Here is a 19196-nt window from a genome sequence, read left to right on the forward strand (position 1 = left end):
TCTTTGAAAAGATCAACAAAATTGATAAACCTTTGGCCAGACTCATCAAAAATAAAAAAATAAAATAAAAACAGAGAGAGAGAAAGGACTCAAACAAAATCAGAAATGAAAGAGGAGAAATAACCACAGAAATACAAAGGATTGTAGGAGAATATCATGAAAACTCATATGCCAACAAATTAGACAACCTAGAAGAAATGGAAGCAGATAACCTCCCAAACTATATAACTTCCCAAAACTAAATCAAACATTCAAAAAAAAAGTTAATACCTGTTCTTCTCAATCTATTCCAAAAAAAAAATAGAAAAAGAAGGAAAGCTTCCCAATTCGTTCTATGAGGCCAAGTACCACCCTAATAACAAAACCGGATAAAGGCAGTATAAAAAAAGGAAGCTACAGACCATTATCTCTGATGAACACAGATGCAAAAATCTTCAACAAAACATCAGCAAACTGGATCCAACAGTACATTAAAAAATTATTCACCAGGATCAAGTGGGATTTATTCCTGGGATGCAAGTGTGTTTCAATATTTGCAAATCAATTAACATGATACATCACATCAACAAAGAAATGGAGAAAAATCATATGATCATATAATCATTTCAATAGATACAGAAAAAACATTTGACCAAGTGCAATATCCATTCATGATCAAAATCCTCAACAAAGATGTGAAGAGAACATACTTCAAACATAATAAAGGCCTTATATGAAAACCCCACAGCTAACATCAGACTCAATGGTAAAAAACTGATAGCTTTCTCCCTAAGATAAGGAACAACACAAGGACATCCACTCTCACAACGTTTTTATAACATAGTACTGGAAGTCTGAACCACAGCAATCAGACAAGAAAAAGATATAAAAGGCACCCAACTTGGTAAGGAAAAAGTAAAAATGTCACTATTTGCAGATGACATGACACTCTACATAAAAGCCCTGAAGAATTCACCAAAAAACTACTAGAATGGATACATGGATTCAGTATGTTTGCAGGATGCAAAATCAGTATACAACCCATTGCATTTCTATACACCAATAATGAAGTAGCAGAAAGAGAAATTAAGAAGATAATCCCATTTACAATTGTACCAAAAATAATAAAATACCTAGGAATAAACTTAACCATGGAGGTAAAAGACCAGGACTATAAAACACCAATGAAAGAAATTGAAGATGACAGAAACAAATGGAAAGATACTCCATGCTCATGGATTGGGAGAACAAATATTGTTAAAATGTCCATACTACCCAAAGCAATCTACAGATTTAATACAATTCCTATCAAAATACCAACAGCATCTTTCACAGAGCTAGAATTAGATCATCCTAAAATTTGTATGGAACTGCAAAAGATCCTGATAGCCAAAGCAATCATAAAAAGGACTGGGGGTATCACAATTACAGATTTCAAGATATACTACAAAGATATTCTACTAGATCTTGAAATCACAGATTTCATATACTATAAGATATACTACTGATTACTACTGTTCTGTAGTAATCAAAACACTATGGTACTGGCACAGATAGACATAGAGACCATCAGAACAGAATAGAGAGCCGAGAAATTAGAACACAATTGTATGGTCAATTAATCTTTGACAAGGGAGGCAAGAATATGCAAAAGATGGTCTTCAACAAATGGTGATGGGAAAACTGAACATCTACACGCAAAAGAATGAACTAGATCACTCTTAAACCATAGACAAAAATAAACTCAAAATGCATTCAAGACCCAAATGTAAAACCTGAAACCAGAAAAATCCTAGAAGAGAGTACAGGCAGTAATTTTTCTGACATCAGCTCCTGAGGCAAGGGAAACAAAAGCAAAAATAAACTATTGGGACTACATCAAAATAAAAAGCTTCCACACAGCAAATGAAACAATCAACAAAACTGAACGAGAGCCTAATGAAGAGGAGGAGATATTTGCAAATGACATACCAATGGAGGTTTAGCATCCAAAAATAGAAAGAACTTCTACACTCAACACTAAAAAAAACAAGTAATCCAATTTAAAAATGGGCAAAAGACATGAATAGACATTTCTCCCAAGACATACAGATGGCCAACAGACACATGAAACGATGATCAACATCATCCATCATCAGGGAAATGCAAACCAAAAACATGAGTGGGATGCCTGGGTGACTCAGTTGGTTGAGCATCTCCTTCTTGATTTTGGCTCAGGTCATGATCTCGCAGTTTGTGGGATCAAGCCCCTCATTAGGCTCTGCACTGACAGCACAGAGCCTGCTTGGGATTCCCTCTCTCCCTCTCTCTCTCTCTCTCTCTGCCTCTCCCCCACTTGTGCTCACTCCCTCTCAAAATAAACAAACATTTGGGGCGCCTGGGTGGTGCAGTCGGTTAAGCGTCCGACTTCAGCCAGGTCACGATCTCGCGGTCCGTGAGTTCGAGCCCCGCGTCAGGCTCTGGGCTGATGGCTCGGAGCCTGGAGCCTGTTTCCGATTCTGTGTCTCCCTCTCTCTCTGCCCCTCCCCCATTCATGCTCTGTCTCTCTCTGTCCCAAAAATAAATAAAAAACATTGAAAAAAAAATTAAAAAAAATAAAAATAAAAAAAAAATAAACAAACATTAAAAAAAAAAAACAAACCAAACCATGAGATATCACTTCACACCTGTCAGAATGGCTAAAATAAAAAACTCAAGAAACAACAAGTGTTGGCAAGGATGTGGAGGAAAAGGAATACTTGGGCACTGTTGGTAGGAATGCAAACTGGGACAGCCACTGTGGAAGACAGTATGGAGATTCCTCAAAAAATTAAAAATAGAACTACCCTACAATCCAGCAATTGTACTACTGGATATTTGCCCAAAGAATATGAAAATGCTAATTCAAAGTGATGTATCCATATCCATATCCATATCTCTATATCTATCTCTATATCTATATTTATGCCTACATCTATCTCCTATGTTTATTGAAGCATTATTAACAATAGACAAGATATGGAAGCAACCAAATTGTCCATGGATAGATGAATGGATTTAGAAGATAAGGTACATATGTACAATGGAATGTTACTCAGTCATTAAAACGAATGAGATCTTGCCATTTGTGACAACATGGATGGACCTGGATTGTATAATGCTAAGTGAAATAAGTCAGAGAAAGACAAATACCATATGATTCACTCTTAAATGACATTTAAGAAAACAAAAACAAAAACAGAAAAAAAAGAGACACCTCCCCCTCCCCCAGACTCTTAAATACGGAGAACAAACTGGTAGTTATCAGAGGGCGGGTGGGTGCAGGGATGGGTGAAGTAAATGAAGGGGATTAAGAGTATACTTATTGGGATGAGAATTGAGTAATGTATAGCATTGTTGAATGATTAAATTGTACATCTGAAACTAATACAACACTGTATGTTAATTATATTTGAATAAAAAATAAATAAAACTCCAAAGCTCTGGGAAGCAAGTCCATGGACTTAAGTTAGACAATTAAGACAAATAAGTTGTTGAGACAACTTTATAAATCTGATATTTGAACAACTGTATGCCAAAAATGGGGAAGAGGGAAGTGAAATTTATTGAGGCTTTTTCAGTGAGGATTTAATTTTTTTTGAAGAGAAAGGAATATAACTTAATGGATTTTTCATAATATTCTACTGAATTCTCTGTTTGATTCTTAGTTATTATACTGTTACAAGTCACATAATCTTTAGTCATTGTATAACCATCACTCGCAGCATCTTACCAAGGAAATAGAATTGCATATATACTTACTAGTTCTTTTCCCCTTCATATTTCTCTATACCCACGTGTTAAAAGTTACTTTTGATATCAATGCTTCTCAAAAATAGAATGTTTCTAGTTTTAATTAACCAATTCTACATACACATGTTTATCATTAATTACTGATTATAAATTTTATAAAGGTAGTAAGTGTCTCTTTACATGCTCTCATTTCATCTACTCCCACCCCATCTCTGCAACCTTTGTGCATTTATCCTAATATTCATAGGAATTTAACAGAATAAGAGATCTAAAAAGAACCTTAGGAAGCATCATCCCATCTCTACCTCATAAATAAGAAAACTGAGGCCCTCCCCCCCAAGGATATGCTCATGATTACATGTTAGTTGCATCTAGAGTCTCCTCTGTATACACACGCACACACACACCGTATTATGGTTTGTATATATCAGTATTCCAATAAAAGCAAGAAGAATGAATACACTGACTCTTTACCGAGTTGCTGAAAAATCTTGAAAAGTCTCTTGCCATTTGAGAAATGTAATCGTTCAGTAAATTCTGCTCCTGCTTTTGTGCTATATAAAAGAAAAAGAAAAAATAACTGCCCACAATGTTTAGTTTAAAAAATTAATCAAAATAAGGTATGTGTCTAGTTTTAAAAGTCAAATACTATGGGGCACCTGGCCGGTTCAGTCGGTTAAGTGTTTGACTTTGATTCAGGTCATGTTCTCACAGTTGGTGGGTTCGAGCCCCTCATCAGGCTCTCTGCCGTCAGCATAGAAACCACTTTGCACCCTCTGTGCTGCTCCCCCTGCCCCGCCCCTTCCCTGCTGGTTCTCTCTCTCAAAATAAATAAATACACTTAAAAAAAAGTTAAATACTATTATAAGGCTTAAAACAAAAAATAGAAGTTAGATGTTTCCAATGCAGTGCAGTATCTGACTCCTCAGAATCAACAACTTTTAAACTCAACTTTTTCTTCTTCTATTTTCTTAAAAAATGCTTATATGACTATTTCTTGATTTGTCACTTTAAGACACTTTCTATCTTCTTCCTAATATAGAAAGTAGCCCACTCTCACCCCTACATCCCCCATGTGCACTTCTAATCTCCCCATAAAGTCATGTTTTTTAAAGTGAATTTTAACTATATTTTAAAAAAAGATTTTGTTTTTAAGTAATCTTTATACCCAACATGCGGCTTGATCAAGAACCTTCGATCAAGAGTCACATGCTCTACCAACTGAGCCAGCCGGGTGTCCCTAATTTTAACTATTTAGATCATTATGACAATGTAAACATTCACAGATGAGACAAATGGTGTAGTATGATTATTCCTCCCCTCCTGTATAATTTTTTGTTTTTCCTGGAGCTAAAAATACCTCATTTTTTATTTCCTTAGTTTTCCATGTACACATTAATTCATATCTAAATCTATAATAGAATTATAAAATCTTTCCAAATATTACTTCCCACGTGGTCAAACATCTTAGGTGATCTACCAGTTTCATATCTCTTGCCTCCCCCAACCCCCCTTGCCCACCGCCGCCTTCTCTTTTCTGAGCACTTGGGACTTTCCTTTGCATTCCCCTTATGTTGGACCTCCTGTTTCCTGAATTTCATGTCCTTTTCTTTTTAATTTATTCCGAGCAAATTCTGTACTAGCTTCCTGAGACAGAGTAAATGAGATATTTTGATATCTTATATATCTAAACATGTCTCTATTCTATATTTATATTTGACTAATAGTTTGGATGGGTATCTAATGTTAGATATTATTTTCTCTCAGAATTTTGAAGGCAATGTCTTTTTTTAGTATAATAGTATAATAGTACAGTTAAGAAGCCTAAAACCATTCTGATTGCTAATCTTTTGTGTGAGATCTGCTTTTTCTCTTTAGAAGCCTTTGGAATATTCTTTTTTAGCCTGAAATCCCACAATGATGTGACCTACTGTCTTTTCCTTTAGAAATTGCACTGGGGATTTGATGGGCCTTTTCAAATAGGAAACTCATATTCTCCAATTCTGAGAAATATTTTTGTATTATTTCTTGGATAACTTTATCCTTTCCATTTTCTTTTCTGGCCTTATATTAATTAAATATTCAACATCTCAGAATGGTCTTCTAATTTTCTTACTCTTTTATCCTGTTCCTCAACTCCTTATTTTGTTCTATTTTTTTGAGAGATTTCCTTTTCTTATAATCCTATTAAATTTTAAGATTTTCGTTGTCAGGGGTGCCTGGATGGCTCAGTCGGTTAAGCGTCCGACCTCGGCTCAGGTCATGATCTCACTGCTCCCGAGATCGAGCCCCAACAGTCAGACTCTGTGCTGACAGTTCAGAGCCTGAAGCCTGTTTCAGATTCTGTGTCTCCCTCTCTCTCTGCCCCTCCCCTGATTGTGCTCTCTCTCTCTCTCAAAAATAAATAAACATTAAAAAAATTTTTTTTAATAAAATATTGGTTATATTTTTCATTTCTAGGAGCTCTTTCCTGTTTCTCTGTTCTTTTTCATACATGCAATATATTTTTTTCTCTATGAATGTAACTTTAAGACATATTCTCTAAAACATATAGAATGTATATTTTCTTTAATATATAAACTATATATACATTATGCATAATATATAGAGAATAGACATTCTCTAAGATGATGTATCTTTAAAAGCATTCTTATATTCATTGTGTCATCTGTTTCCACCAACTTCTGTTTTTCTGTCTGCTTTAGTTTCTGCCTTTCACATTGGAGTTTTTCCTGAAGTGTCTGGTGATCTTTGACTATCTAATCCTATTTAAGCATGAGGCACTAAAAGGCTCAGTTCCTGGGTGGGTTTCACTGTACAGTGATCAGGAAGGGACCAGCCATTTTGTTGGAGGATCCTCAAATGTTAGATTATGTGGGGCTTTTCTCTGGAACTGTTTAGTTTCCTTAGAGAAGAATCCAACCATCTCCTTTTCAAGAGTGGGGAAGGGATTACAGAACAGTCACACACACAATGGGCTGGCAGCCTTCATCAAGTTCAGCAGTGGAAGGCGGTCTCTGTATAGCATCTGTCTTCTGCCCTCTGTCATATCTGATATCCTGCAGTATAGAACCCCCTGGTCTGACTTCTCTGCCAGCACTGGGAGGCGTAGTCAGTCGCTCAGCTGCACAGAAGATGGCATCTGACCTGGAAGTCTAACCGCTTGTTATCAAGATTTTCAACCAATCTTCAACCCTGTGACTCATTTCAGCTTCCCAGTAGCAGGGTCCTCCAATGCCCAAGACTTGCCAGGTCCTTGCTTTCATGGTGTGCTTTTTATGCAGGCACTTGCTAGCCACATTTCCCTTCCTGTTAATTCTTCTAGCCAATTCTACCTTCTAAAGATTTGTTGATGTTTATTTTCTGCAGATATCTTCTCTGCCAGTCTCTGTACTTGAGAGTCATAATTTTTTTCCCTAAAAAAATATTTTACACACATTTTTATGAAATTTCACTAGGGAGCACAGATAGATGCATGCTTTACCCATAACATTTAACTGAAAGTTGTAAGTCATAACATTGCTCTTTGTGTGTTCTGAGCCACTTCTATCCTCTGTAAGTCTCACTGCTGGCAGGTGAAGCATATTTTCCTACTCTGGAGCGCATTGCTCTTATGTTCCCTTTCTCTGGCCTTTCCCGCTTTTCTCTCCTTTCTTTAGTATTTTCTTTCTTTGCCTCAAGAGAATCAGCACTTGCAATATATGGAAATATATTGCTTATTTTCAAACTCCTCATGTTTCTTACATCCTCCACCTTAGTGCAAGAAGGGATGGGAAGAAGGTTGAGAGAACAGAAAATTGGGGGTGGAGTACATAGGTTTCATGACCCTTCTTAAAGCAGCAAAAGACCAAGAAAATCTACCTGAGTTGACTAAATGAGAATCTGACAAGAATAGGAAAATCAACTGAGGAATGGCAACCAGACCAATTATTCAAGGTAGTTATTCTTATAATCTTATATTCTTAAAAAACCACTTTCCTTGGCAATGACCACTATTCACTTTTACTTTTGAGAGAGGGTGTGCATGTGTGTGCACGCACGCAAGCAGGAGAGAGGGAGAGGGAGACAGAAAATCTCAAGTGGGCTCCATACTCAGCACCAAGCCCCACATGGGGCTTGATCTCATGACCGTGAGATCATGACCTGAGCTAATATCAAGAGTCAGACATTTAACCAACTGAGCCATCCAGGGCCCCCCACCACTATTCACTTTTAAATATTTGTTTTACATTTCAACATATTGGATTTCTATATGACTATATCTTTTTGACACAGACTATTTTGATGTCACTCCCCATATTCATCTTTGCCAGCTGTTTATTCCCATCACAGTGCACATTTTTTTGGGGCTCCCATTCTAGTCCTTTCTGTAACTTTTGATCCTGGTCTTCTGATTTTCAGGGTACTTTTTCCATCTAGAAAACAGAAATTCTGGAAGCTTTTCTGCTTAACAACCTTGTGGGACTTGTTGGTTAATGATACTCTGCTTCCCAAATGCAAGACAAAACTCACACCTCTAGAGATGATTCTGGATTTATGAAATTTTGGGTGCAGAGTTAGATGACTCCATTCTATTTTTCTGGAGAAAATGAGTATTTTTATATTTAATATACATGATTGTGCCCTGTAACAAAATGTAAAATATACATACTTTATAAAGCCTCCATTTCTAAGACTACTTCTTATATATCTTCACCTTAGGGGTGAGTTAGGAGGAAAACAAATCTGAGGAGTACCTACTTGGTAAATGGTTAGAGTCATAGCTGGAACAAGATAGAATATTCAAATTCATGTTAAGAAACAGAAAAAAGAATTCCACTTGGCAGCAGATAAAGGCGCTATTTCTCCTTTTACCAAGGAGAGACAGAAACCACATTATATAGTTGTCACTAATTCTTAATTTTAAAGTCTTTAAAAGAGAAAAGGGAACATTTGACAAGGGCAACATCAGGGCTGCGGTGTAAAGAAGAAATTAGTAGATGGGGCAAAAACTAGAGAAGAAAGAGTTAAAGGTGATAGGAAAAGTTTGCAGAGTTTCATCACTGGCTCACGAATGATGACCCACCTTGAGGTAGGGGATATCAGTGAAATCCTTACCTGTCTTAACGTTAATTACTGAGACTTCATACCTACCTGTAATAAAATGAATGAGCTCTTCCAGTTTTCCAGCTTTGCTCATATATTCTTCTTCTGCCACTTGAAGTTGCGGAAGATGCTCGACTAGTTCATCTTCCTTTACTCTGTTACTTTGCGTTTCCCTAGCGAATCTTAGCTTTAAAGAAAATAAAGCTAATTGTGAGGCATGATTTTAGAGAACGGACACAATTTACACTCCAGAGTATAATGTAAGTTCTTTGAGAGGAAGAGCCCTGTCTTACTTAGTGTCCTCTCATCGTGAGGTGCATAGAAAGGTATCCGGCATATCCTAGATATTCGAAACATATTTGTTGGCTGATTCAGAGAGTCTCTGGAAATCTATGAAGGAGATTACATTCAATGGTCTCTTCAAGGAACCCTTCATTTTTCTAGCTCTACTGCTATGATTCCATTAATGCTACCATGTACGTACCCCAAACACCTACTTGAGAAAAATCTCTCTTGAGCATATTTTACGGAAAAACAAACAAACAAACAAAAAACAGGCAGCAATGGGACACCTGGGTGGCTCAGACGGTTAAGTGTCTGACTCTTCATTTTGGCTCAGGTTGTGATCTCACAGTTTGTGAGTTCAAGCCCCACACTGGGCTTTGCGCTGACAGTGCAGAACTTGCTTGGGATTCTCTTTCTTCCTCTCTCTCTCTCTCTCTCTCTCAAAAAAAAAAAGCAGCAAAACAAAATATACACAAGTCCTAAGAAAAGTGGATTAAATAAGAAATGGGGAGGGGGTAGAAACAAGTGGATATATTGTTACAATAAATGGGCAAAAAGCACCCAAAACAAAACATGAAGATGCCTGCTTAATTATCCAGGTTTTAGTTAGCTGGACCGCTCTTAGAAAGTCAGGATGGGTTTAAAATGGTGATAAAGCAGTGGCAGCCAGCTGATATTTACTAGCATTCTCCTGTCCCTCGATATCAGGACTCCTCAGTTCTAGCTCAGCATATGGCTGCCAGCCAGACTGATTTCTCAGCTTTCCTTGCAAGTGGGTGCGACTAATGGTTTTGTGAGCAGAAGCGGTGTGGGCCGCTTCTGGGTCCTCCGCCTGCAACAGGAAGCAGTACGTGCCCCCTTGGTCCTTCCCTCCGTCCCCTGGCTGGAAAAGAATGAGAATGGAAACTGCCACTGAGAATGGAAACAGCAGAGATTAGCCTCATGCTGAGGATGGCAGAGCTGCCCCTCCAACCTTGGGCCCCTTCCCTTTGGCCTGTAAAGGGAGAGAAATAAACCTCTCTCTTCTGTAATGACCACGTCAGGGCGTCTTCTCAAGCAGATAGTTAGACTCTTAAGATTCGAATTGGCCACACTTGACCCAACTTATTCTTAACAACTTTTTTGCTTTTTATCTTTAATCCAGGTTGCACACATACAGAATCTGAAGGAAAACCCGGGCGCCAGCAGGGCAATGCCAGGCATGCGTCTTCAGTGGGAGGGACCCCACACCACAGCTGACCAGAGGCTACTGTCCTTCAATCCCAGCAAAGTGGTAACTCAGATGTAAGAGGAAGATACCCACATGAGTGGGTGTGATAGGCACCTTGGTTTTGAAGCCTCATGTCCCAATAGGAACCAACTTCTCTTGGGTATACCCTCCAGGTCCCTGAAAGAGACGTGCCTACTTAAAAGAGGCACCAAACCCAGGGAAGCCCAATGCTCTAGTTTCCCCACCAGTTATTCTCCTGGGCGAGATGTGGCACACCAGTCATGGGTCACTGTTTACAAACAATGTTGCCTGACGATACAACTTTAGTTGTCTACCTTTGCCAGGGTCTAGGGGAATGACCCAGAAGGTTAAGCCAAGGTCAATTTCCCAATAAAGAAGAGAGGGTTGGTAACCCTTTACTACATATATCCTGCCTGTGTTCACCGTATTTTGGCATCTCTGATAAAGCAGCCTGTCTGCACCCTAGTTAATAGAGCGATACACCAGCCTGGTATGTTCCCTCCCAAATTGCAATGAGAATCCTTAGGGATAAATATAGAAAGATCAAAACACATGTAAAAACACCATAATTTAAACACATTACAATGAGGCATCAGGAGTAATTTTCTCCACACTGCATGTTAAGAAATTCAACTGTGTAGGGGTGCCTGGGTGGCTCAGTTGGTTAGGCAACCGTCATGATCTCGCTCAGGTCATGATCTCGCAGTTTGTGAGTTCGAGCCCTGCGTCAGGCTCTGTGCTGACAGCTCAGAGCCTGGAGCCTACTTCAGATTCTGTTCTCCCCCTCTCTCTACCCATCCCCTGCTCATGCTCTGTGTCTCTCTGTCTCTCAATAATAATAAATAAACATTAAAATAATAAAAAAAAAAAGAAATTCAACTCTGTATTATCTATACCATGTTCTCTAAGAGAATAGCTTGAGGGTATAAGGAAGTATGTGAATGAATTAATTTGTTCCCATTGCCTACATTGACTTAAGCTGCCAGAATTTCCCTGACAAGGAACCATGCTGTTGTTTCATGCTTTGAGGGAGGGTTTGGGTACCAGATGCCGCGGCATCTCAGACAAGTTGGTGTTTGTCTACCGGCTCAGGCAGGCCCACTGCTTCTTCAGCTCCTTCAAGCTTCCCTGATTCTGGAGCCACATGCACACTTAGCTCAGTGATAATGGGCTCAGGCTTTTGCTGCAACCCCTTGGAATTGGAGCCTTGGAAAAGAGAGAGACTGATGCAGGTCCCACCCCTGTTCATCAGGATGAGTTCCAGCTCATCCTATAACTTCCTGTCCATCTTTCCTTCCCAACTGCCTGTCCTACAGCCTTCAGGCCCCAGCTCCAGATGGAAAGCAGACAGACTCTCTAGACTGTGTAACCAGCCACCACGATTCCAGAAGGTCAAATCCTTTAAGAAACCTCATTTCTGGTGGCTCTGCTTCTCTGACTGAACTCTGCCAGATATAGGGCTGTAGGACCCAGCAGATCCAATTCATGGTCAAGGTGTCAGCACTAGGTCAGAATGATGTAGAAGCCTGTGGCAAGCTCCAGCAGAATTGTAGCCGAGGCCCCCAGGTATTGGAGCCAAGTCTATAAAGGACTTAGTCACAGTACTGCCTGGGAGAAAATGCCTCTAGAGATTTGGAAATTTATATTCTGAACCAGTGACTAACATCCAGGACTGTTTTCCTTAGACAAAATATATGGGTCAGGGGCCCAAGTGGTAGTGGACATCTTACTATTAAATCTTATGATTTTGTTTTCCCTCCCTGTGAGTTTGGGCTCTGTTCATTTAGACATTGTACAACACTGGTGAGAAGAACGATTGTACCAGGGGTATAATAATGGTTCCGTAAACCAAAATCGGAAAATGCTTCTTCTCCATTTTGGGCTCTTCATGCTACTGAACCAATTGCAGAAATGGGATTCTAATTTGCTCCAGGTTATTGATGAGGACTATCAAGGGGAAGAAGGGTTGTTGCTTTATAGGAAGGGCACACAGGCTGCTCTCTGTGCCTTTCTGTGAATTAGACAGGTGGACACAGCCCTGCAGGGGGCGCACAGCCTGGCAAGTGGGGTGGACACTGGAAGACCGTCAACTTACCTTGCCTAATTGCACTGTGTAAGCTCAAGTGCAATATTACATAGCATCCTTATCCTATTCCTGATTTTAAGGGGATTGCCTCCATTGGTCTACCATCATGTATGAGAGTAAACTCTGTCAGCTCTCTCAAGAAATACCTGAAATGCTGACTACCTACTTCCAACCACCCCCTCAGCTACCACTCTGGATCAAGTTACTTGAACCACTTGCAATACTGCTCTAGCTTCCTAATTGGTCTTCCTGCACCCACCATTGCTCTCCTAAATTCTACTCAACATAGCAGCTAGAATGATCCTATTTACATGAAAATCAGACTATTCAGCCCTTCACTCAGAACCCTCTTATCAGGAAACTTACCTTCCCAGCCCAGGCAGAGGAAAGACAAAGTACTCACAATGGCCTATAAGGAGGCAGACCTGGGGAGGCCCCTCTTGAATCATTCCTCATGGAAGGACTCACTCACTGTCTTGTGGCAAGGAGTATGGTCAGCTGCCAGCCTCCAGCGGCCGGCTCCTTTAGAGACTTCTCAGTTACCTACTGAAGATCATGCTCTTCACGGGGGCCCCCAACCAACTGACTGAGCAAGGAGGTGGTACAAGGGTGTAGCCATTTCTGCCCAAGGCAGGGATCTGCTAATGGACAGTCCTTGCTCAGGAGCTCCCCAGAGATAGTTTGCGGGTTACATAATAGCCTGATGGCTTCCCCTGCCCAGTCCTTTCATAGGTATTACTCCCTAATAAACTTTACACTCCTCGTTCTGTCTCAGCATTTCCTTCCAGAAAATGGATCCCTCTCCCTCCTGTCCATTCCAGCCACACTGCCTCCTTGCTGTTCCTCAGATAGGACAGCCCTGCCTCCTCCCTTCCTGTTTGCAGCAACCTTCTGCCCTTCAGGATTCTATCCTTCCTTGTCCAACAATGCTCTTTAACAGGGCACACAGACCACATCACGTACGCTTGCCCTATCCCCAGTCCCTGCTCTATTTTTCTCCATAGCATTTCTCACTTTTGAATATACTCAAGGTTCCACTTGTTTATGTTGTTTATTTTTAATCTCCCTCCACTAGGATGTAAGCACCATAAGGGCAGAGGGGTTTTTTGTCTGTTTCTTTTTTGTTTTTCAGCATCTAGAAGAATACTAGGCACCCAGACAGATGGCATCCAGCAGAGAAAGGTTTCCCACCCTGACTCTTCTCCCTTCTGTTTCTTCTCATTTTGTCTGAATTTGGGAATGTTTTCTTTCCCTTGTTTGTTCCCTGAGCTGTGCCAATTTCCATTTCACTTCTTCCTATTTCTGGTCCATCCCCTTCTGACACCTCTTCCCTGAGTTCCTAGATTTCTATATTGCTGATCTTCCTTGGCACCTGTACGAAACTATATATTTTTTAATTTACAGAGGGATGCTTGATCGCAGTTTTCATCTGTTCCAACACCATCTTCCTGAGTGTTCTTCAGTTGTTGGACAGTTTTGTTCCCCCTTTCACTTATTTTTTTAATAGATTTTTTAAAAAGTATTATTATTATTATTTTAATGAATACATTTTTTCACTTTATTTTTTTTAGAGAGATAGAGGGAGTGGGGGAGAGGCTTGGTGGGGGTGGGGGGAGAGAGAGAGAGAATCCCAGGCAGACTTCACGCTAACAGCACAGAGCCTGACTCAGGGCTCGATCCCACCACCAGGTGATCATGACCTGAGCTGAAATCAAGAGTCAATCACTCAATCCACTGAGCCACCCAGGTGTCCCCTTGTTTTTCTCATGGTATTTTTGTGTGGAGGACATAGCTGCTCCTTTTTTGTTATTCATATTAGAAAGAACTGGTTTTTCTTGGACCAATAATCTGTGGATGGCTTTCTGTAGGATGTGGTGGGGGTTGTGTGGGGAAGCATGGGGTTGGCCCAGGGCAAGATCTGAACTTTGACATGTAAGGACTCTCTGCTTCCCTGCTACAGCAAGGGACTATTGTCTTCAAAAATTATGGAAAGAGCCCAAATGCCCATCAATTGATGAACGGATAAAGAAGTTGTGGTTTATATACACAATGGAATACTACTTGGCAATGAGAAAGAATGAAATATGGCCTTTTGTAGCGACGTGGATGGAACTGGAGAGTGTGATGCTAAGTGAAGTAAGTCATACAGAGAAAGACAGAAACCATATGTTTTCACTCTTATGCGGATCCTGAGAAACTTAACAGAAGATCATGGGGGAGGGGAATGGGGAAAAAAAAAGTTACAGAGAGGGAAGGAGGCAAACCATAAAAGACTCTTAAAAACAGAATAAACGGAGGGTTGATGGGGGGTGGGAGGGAGGGGAAAGTGGGTGCTGGGCATTGAGGAGGGCACCTGTTGGAATGAGCACTGGGTGTTTTATGGAAACCAATTTGACAATAAATTTCATATTAAAAACAAATAAATAAAAAAACAAATAGTAAAAACAAAAAACAAAAAAACAAAACAAAACAAATAAAGCCCCTCTTTGATACAGCCGGGGCCTCTGTTCCTCTTCAAAACGAATCAAGTTCAGGAAGGCTTCTGCCACCATCCCTTTTCTCCTCATTCCAATACCAACGTAGGTCTCTAGGAAGCACCTCCTTACCTTTCCAGGTAACACCAGCACCTTGAAAAGGTGTGTTTTCTGTTGTGTTTCCAGAGACCTGCCACCTCCAGGCCCCTTGGGTACTTTCAGTGCCTTTTCGCTCCACCTCCCCCAGCATCCTTGCTCCATTCCATCCCAGGTGGCTCCTGGCAGCTCCCAACTCAGCAGGATGCCCTCCCTGATGAGGATTTCCAAGCTTGGCCTCACTGGCCTCCCTTGCCCTTGGCTGCTTTCCCCAGCTACTCTCGCGCCAGCTCTGCCTGCCTTCCTGCACCGCTCCCCTTGTCCCCGGGGACTTTGCCGGCACTTGTGCGTAACTTGGAGTGTCTAATTTTCTTTTTTTTAACTGAAAAAATATTTTATGTTGCTCTTTTTTCAGGAAAAAAAAGTCATAATGAAACTAGGCTTGCTCACACTGGAGGTTTTACATTTAACCGCTTAGAGTGGCATGAAATAGGGGCACCTGGGTGGCTCAGTGGGTTAAGCGTCCAACTTCAGCTCAGGTCACGATCTCACGGCTTATGAGTTTGATCCCTGCATCGGGCTCCGTGCTGACAACTCAGAGCCTGGAGCCTGCTTCGGATTCTGTGTCTCCCTCTTTCTCTGCCCTCCCCCACTCGTGCTCTGTCTCTGTCTCTCAAAAATAAAAACATTCACAAAAATTGTAAAAAAAAGAGTAGCATGAAATATACCCCTCCCCCCACATGGCAATTTCAAATTGTTTTTAGATGCAAAATAAAACTTACCTCATACTTGCTCAACTCTTGAACTAACTTTTTTTCTTTGACAATAAATTCTTCCTCCACTTGTTTTAATTCTAATGTAAGTTTTTCAGTCTCTGCCAAAAACTCAGTGATCTCTTTTTGTCTAAAATTGGTCTAATCAGAAAGCAAACAAATTGAAGATCTGTCATTTGCCCTGTAGCAGTCAGCCTTACATTTTCAAAACAGCCAAGAATTAATATCTCTTTGCATGATACTTGGCTCTGATTTCAGGTTATATATTTTCACAGCAACTACTTGAGAGGGAATTTATTTATTTATTTTTCCCTCCAGAGGTTAATTTATTCACCAAACAATATCTATAACCTACATGAGGAAATGGATGATGGGACTGATGGGGGATGGAGGAAGGGCGGAGGGTCAATACCAGCGCTGAGTAATGATGTTCGGTTTCTTTTTTAACAGAGAGCTTCCCTAAAAGTGAACGTCAAACGAGTTTCTGGTTACAGATTTCAAAAGCATATTCTAGAGACAAGTGCGACTTTGTTTGCTAAATTCCTACAGTTCACACACAGCAAATAGGAATTTCTCAAGAAAGTTAAATAATTCACTCTAAGCATAAGTCACCAGAAAGGAAAATATCTCTTCATAAGATAAGGTTTAATTAAATACTGAAGGAGAATTACTGATATGGAATAATAATACTGGGTCCATACTAATATGGAGCAATAATATTCAAGTTCCTTGAGTTCCTTTACCTCTTGCAATAGTTTGATACATCTAGATTCAGCAGTCTGTACTTCCTCTAAAATTTCTTGTACTTCAGACTCCAGCTTCTTTTTCAAACATGCATGTTTTTTTCGTGAACAAGCAATTTTCCACTGAGTTATGACGCTGGAAATGAGAGCAGAAAGAATTCTCATGAAACTGGCCTAACAGTTCACTGAAAAGATGAAGGAATTCCAAGCAACACAAATCCTGTGATCACATAAGACCATTTGAGCTACTGGCAATGCGGACCACACACATTAGCTGAAAAAATTAGACAAAGCGATAACTGCTTCAGTGCCGTCGGCTTCACAAGCTTGCTTCGCTGCAACAGCCTGTGTTGGTATGTCCACTAGGACCGCGGACAAACCACACTTGGCCGCTCACTTCCTTTGGGTGAAGGATGGCAATGGGGAAGGTTCAAGGGCGGGCAGAAGTGACCCAGGCAGAAATAGCAGTTAAAACTACCTCATTTCAACCTTCTAGGTTCTCAAATTTTTCTCTCCACCACAATATTAAAAAGCTGCACTGGAGAACAGGAAAGAGGTGCATGTGGAGTCTTAAAAATGAGATTAATAACCAGGACAACAACAATATAATACACCTAAGTTTTTGCAAATACTTCCTAGGTGCCAGGAGGTCCTCTGAATATATAGATCGTCTCACTGGCCATTCACGGTGACTTCGCAGGGCAGGTGTTACTATCATTGGCCACTTACTAGGGATGGGAGCAAAGAGAGATTATTAAGTAACGTAGCCTCAGTCACAGAGCTAGTCAGCGACAGAGCAACCAAAGTGGCCTGTCTTCAGAGCCTGTATGTTTAGCCACCCTTCTCTGTCACTGCATATAACCTCCCCTACTGGTCCATACAGAGAAGCCTGGTGTGCAAGAGGCACTACACCAATCTTGACAATTTCCTTCCTCGGGGAGCTCACTCGATTGAAATGGAAAACTCTGGTTCTGCTCAAGCCCCCAAATCAAACTAACGAACTGAGAGAACTCACACAATTTAATTTAGGAGAATAATTTCCTCGGACTCTAGCAAGCAGCAAGCACTCTGATTTCCTCCCTACTTTGAGGCACTGCGCATTAAGATAACATAGACTTACTCATAACACAAATGAAAAGAAAAAAAATTTTTTTTACCGTCTCTGACTTTCTCTTTCCCGGTTGTCATTCAGGATTTTTATTTGTCTCCGATATACTTCCTTTGTTGCTCTAAAAACAGGAAGACATACACTGGGTTTTGCATTTGTGGAAGCTAGTAGGCTACACAAAAGACTTTATGTATAATTCTTATGTACAGTAAGACTACCATCTAGTTGGGAGATAAACCAAACCTCGTGTAACAACGAAAGGTAGTGTAGACTCGTAGAAGGACAATTATGGTTTTGTGCAAGTACAAACTGATTTTGCAGAATTGTGGTAGACCTAAGGGAAAGGAAGAATAGATTCTGGGGAGGCAGCTGAGGAAGGGACATCGGAGGTTAATGTTTGACAGAGGGAAGAACACAGATTGCCAGAATGAAGGTGCAATTTCACCATGGGAAGGACGTCATCATTCGCAAAGACGTGGAAAAGGTACAACAAGTCAAGAGTTCTGACCAACATAGACTTGCCACAGACAGAGGACACGAAGGGAAGCAACACAGTGACACAGGAGGGGTGAAGGTCAATAAATTGGTGAGGAACTTTGAATTCCTGATTGAGGAATCCTGGTTTGATGCAATGTATAATTCAGAAAGCCAATAAAGAGTTTTGTACTAGGGGTAAGTAGTAATTAAGGATGGAAGGGTTTCTTGTGAATCTAGGATGGGTGGAAATATGAAGAGTCTAGCATAGGTATTAGAAGCCTTTATTATTTTTATTCCCTCTTTCTCTATGAAGTGCTTCATATGCAGAAATGAAAGTGAAATATGACTTTGTTTCTTTTGAAAAATAGAAATATTCAGGGGTGTCTGGGTGACTCAGTTGGTTAAGTGTCCGACTTCAGCTCAGCTCATGATCTCATGGTTTGTGAGTTCGAATCCTGTGTCAGGCTCTGTGCTGATAGCTCGGAGCCTGGAGCCTGCTTCAGATTCTGTGTCTCCCTCTCTCTCTGCCCCTCCCCGACTTGTGTTCTGTCTCTGTCTCTCAAAAATAAAAACGTTAAAAAAATTAAAAGAAAAATAGAAATATTCATAGCTAAAACAGAACACATAATGCTGTTAAACTAGCAACACAAATGTATTCGTGTTTTTTTTTTTCCTCCATCTAAAATCACAGTGTGGGTTTTCTTTTTTTTTTTTTACGAATTTGATTTATCGTCAAATTGGCTTACTTACATACAACATCCAGTGCTCATCCCAACAAGTGCCCTCCTCAATGCCCATCACCCATTTTCCCCTCCCTCTCCACCTCCCCATCCGCCCTTAGTTTGTTCTCTGTATTTAAGAGTCTCTTGTGGGTTTGCCTCCCTCCCTCTCTGTTTGTAACTATTTTTTTCCTTTTTTTCTTTTTCTTTTCCACTTCACCCTTCCCTGGAACTCTAAGGTTCTTCACAATGTGCCCCGATCTCATTGATATTATTTATTTATGTATTTAGTTTAATCCACAAAGTAGTTGAACTAGAGTGAAATAACAACATTAAAAGTACTAAATGAAAACCAGTATTGGGTCACAA

General features: G+C 40.3%; 1 protein-coding gene across 2 annotated transcripts in view; it reads right to left on the minus strand.

Annotated features, from left to right (window-relative positions):
- Positions 1-19196, minus strand: part of CCDC175 (coiled-coil domain containing 175) — a 75271-nt gene that overhangs the window by 23050 nt on the left and 33025 nt on the right. For both annotated transcript variants that reach the window (XM_053889469.1, XM_053889468.1), the window contains 5 exons: positions 17681-17752; positions 16524-16659; positions 15790-15921; positions 8884-9022; positions 4225-4304 (listed from right to left, as the gene is read on the minus strand). In XM_053889469.1, the coding sequence (XP_053745444.1) occupies positions 4225-4304; positions 8884-9022; positions 15790-15921; positions 16524-16659; positions 17681-17752 (559 nt within the window). The remainder of the gene's footprint in view (positions 1-4224; positions 4305-8883; positions 9023-15789; positions 15922-16523; positions 16660-17680; positions 17753-19196) is intronic.

This window comes from Panthera pardus, unplaced genomic scaffold (genome assembly GCF_024362965.1).
Source record: "Panthera pardus isolate Hobbes unplaced genomic scaffold, ASM2436296v1 HiC_scaffold_24, whole genome shotgun sequence".
Classification (NCBI taxonomy): Eukaryota; Metazoa; Chordata; class Mammalia; order Carnivora; family Felidae; genus Panthera; species Panthera pardus.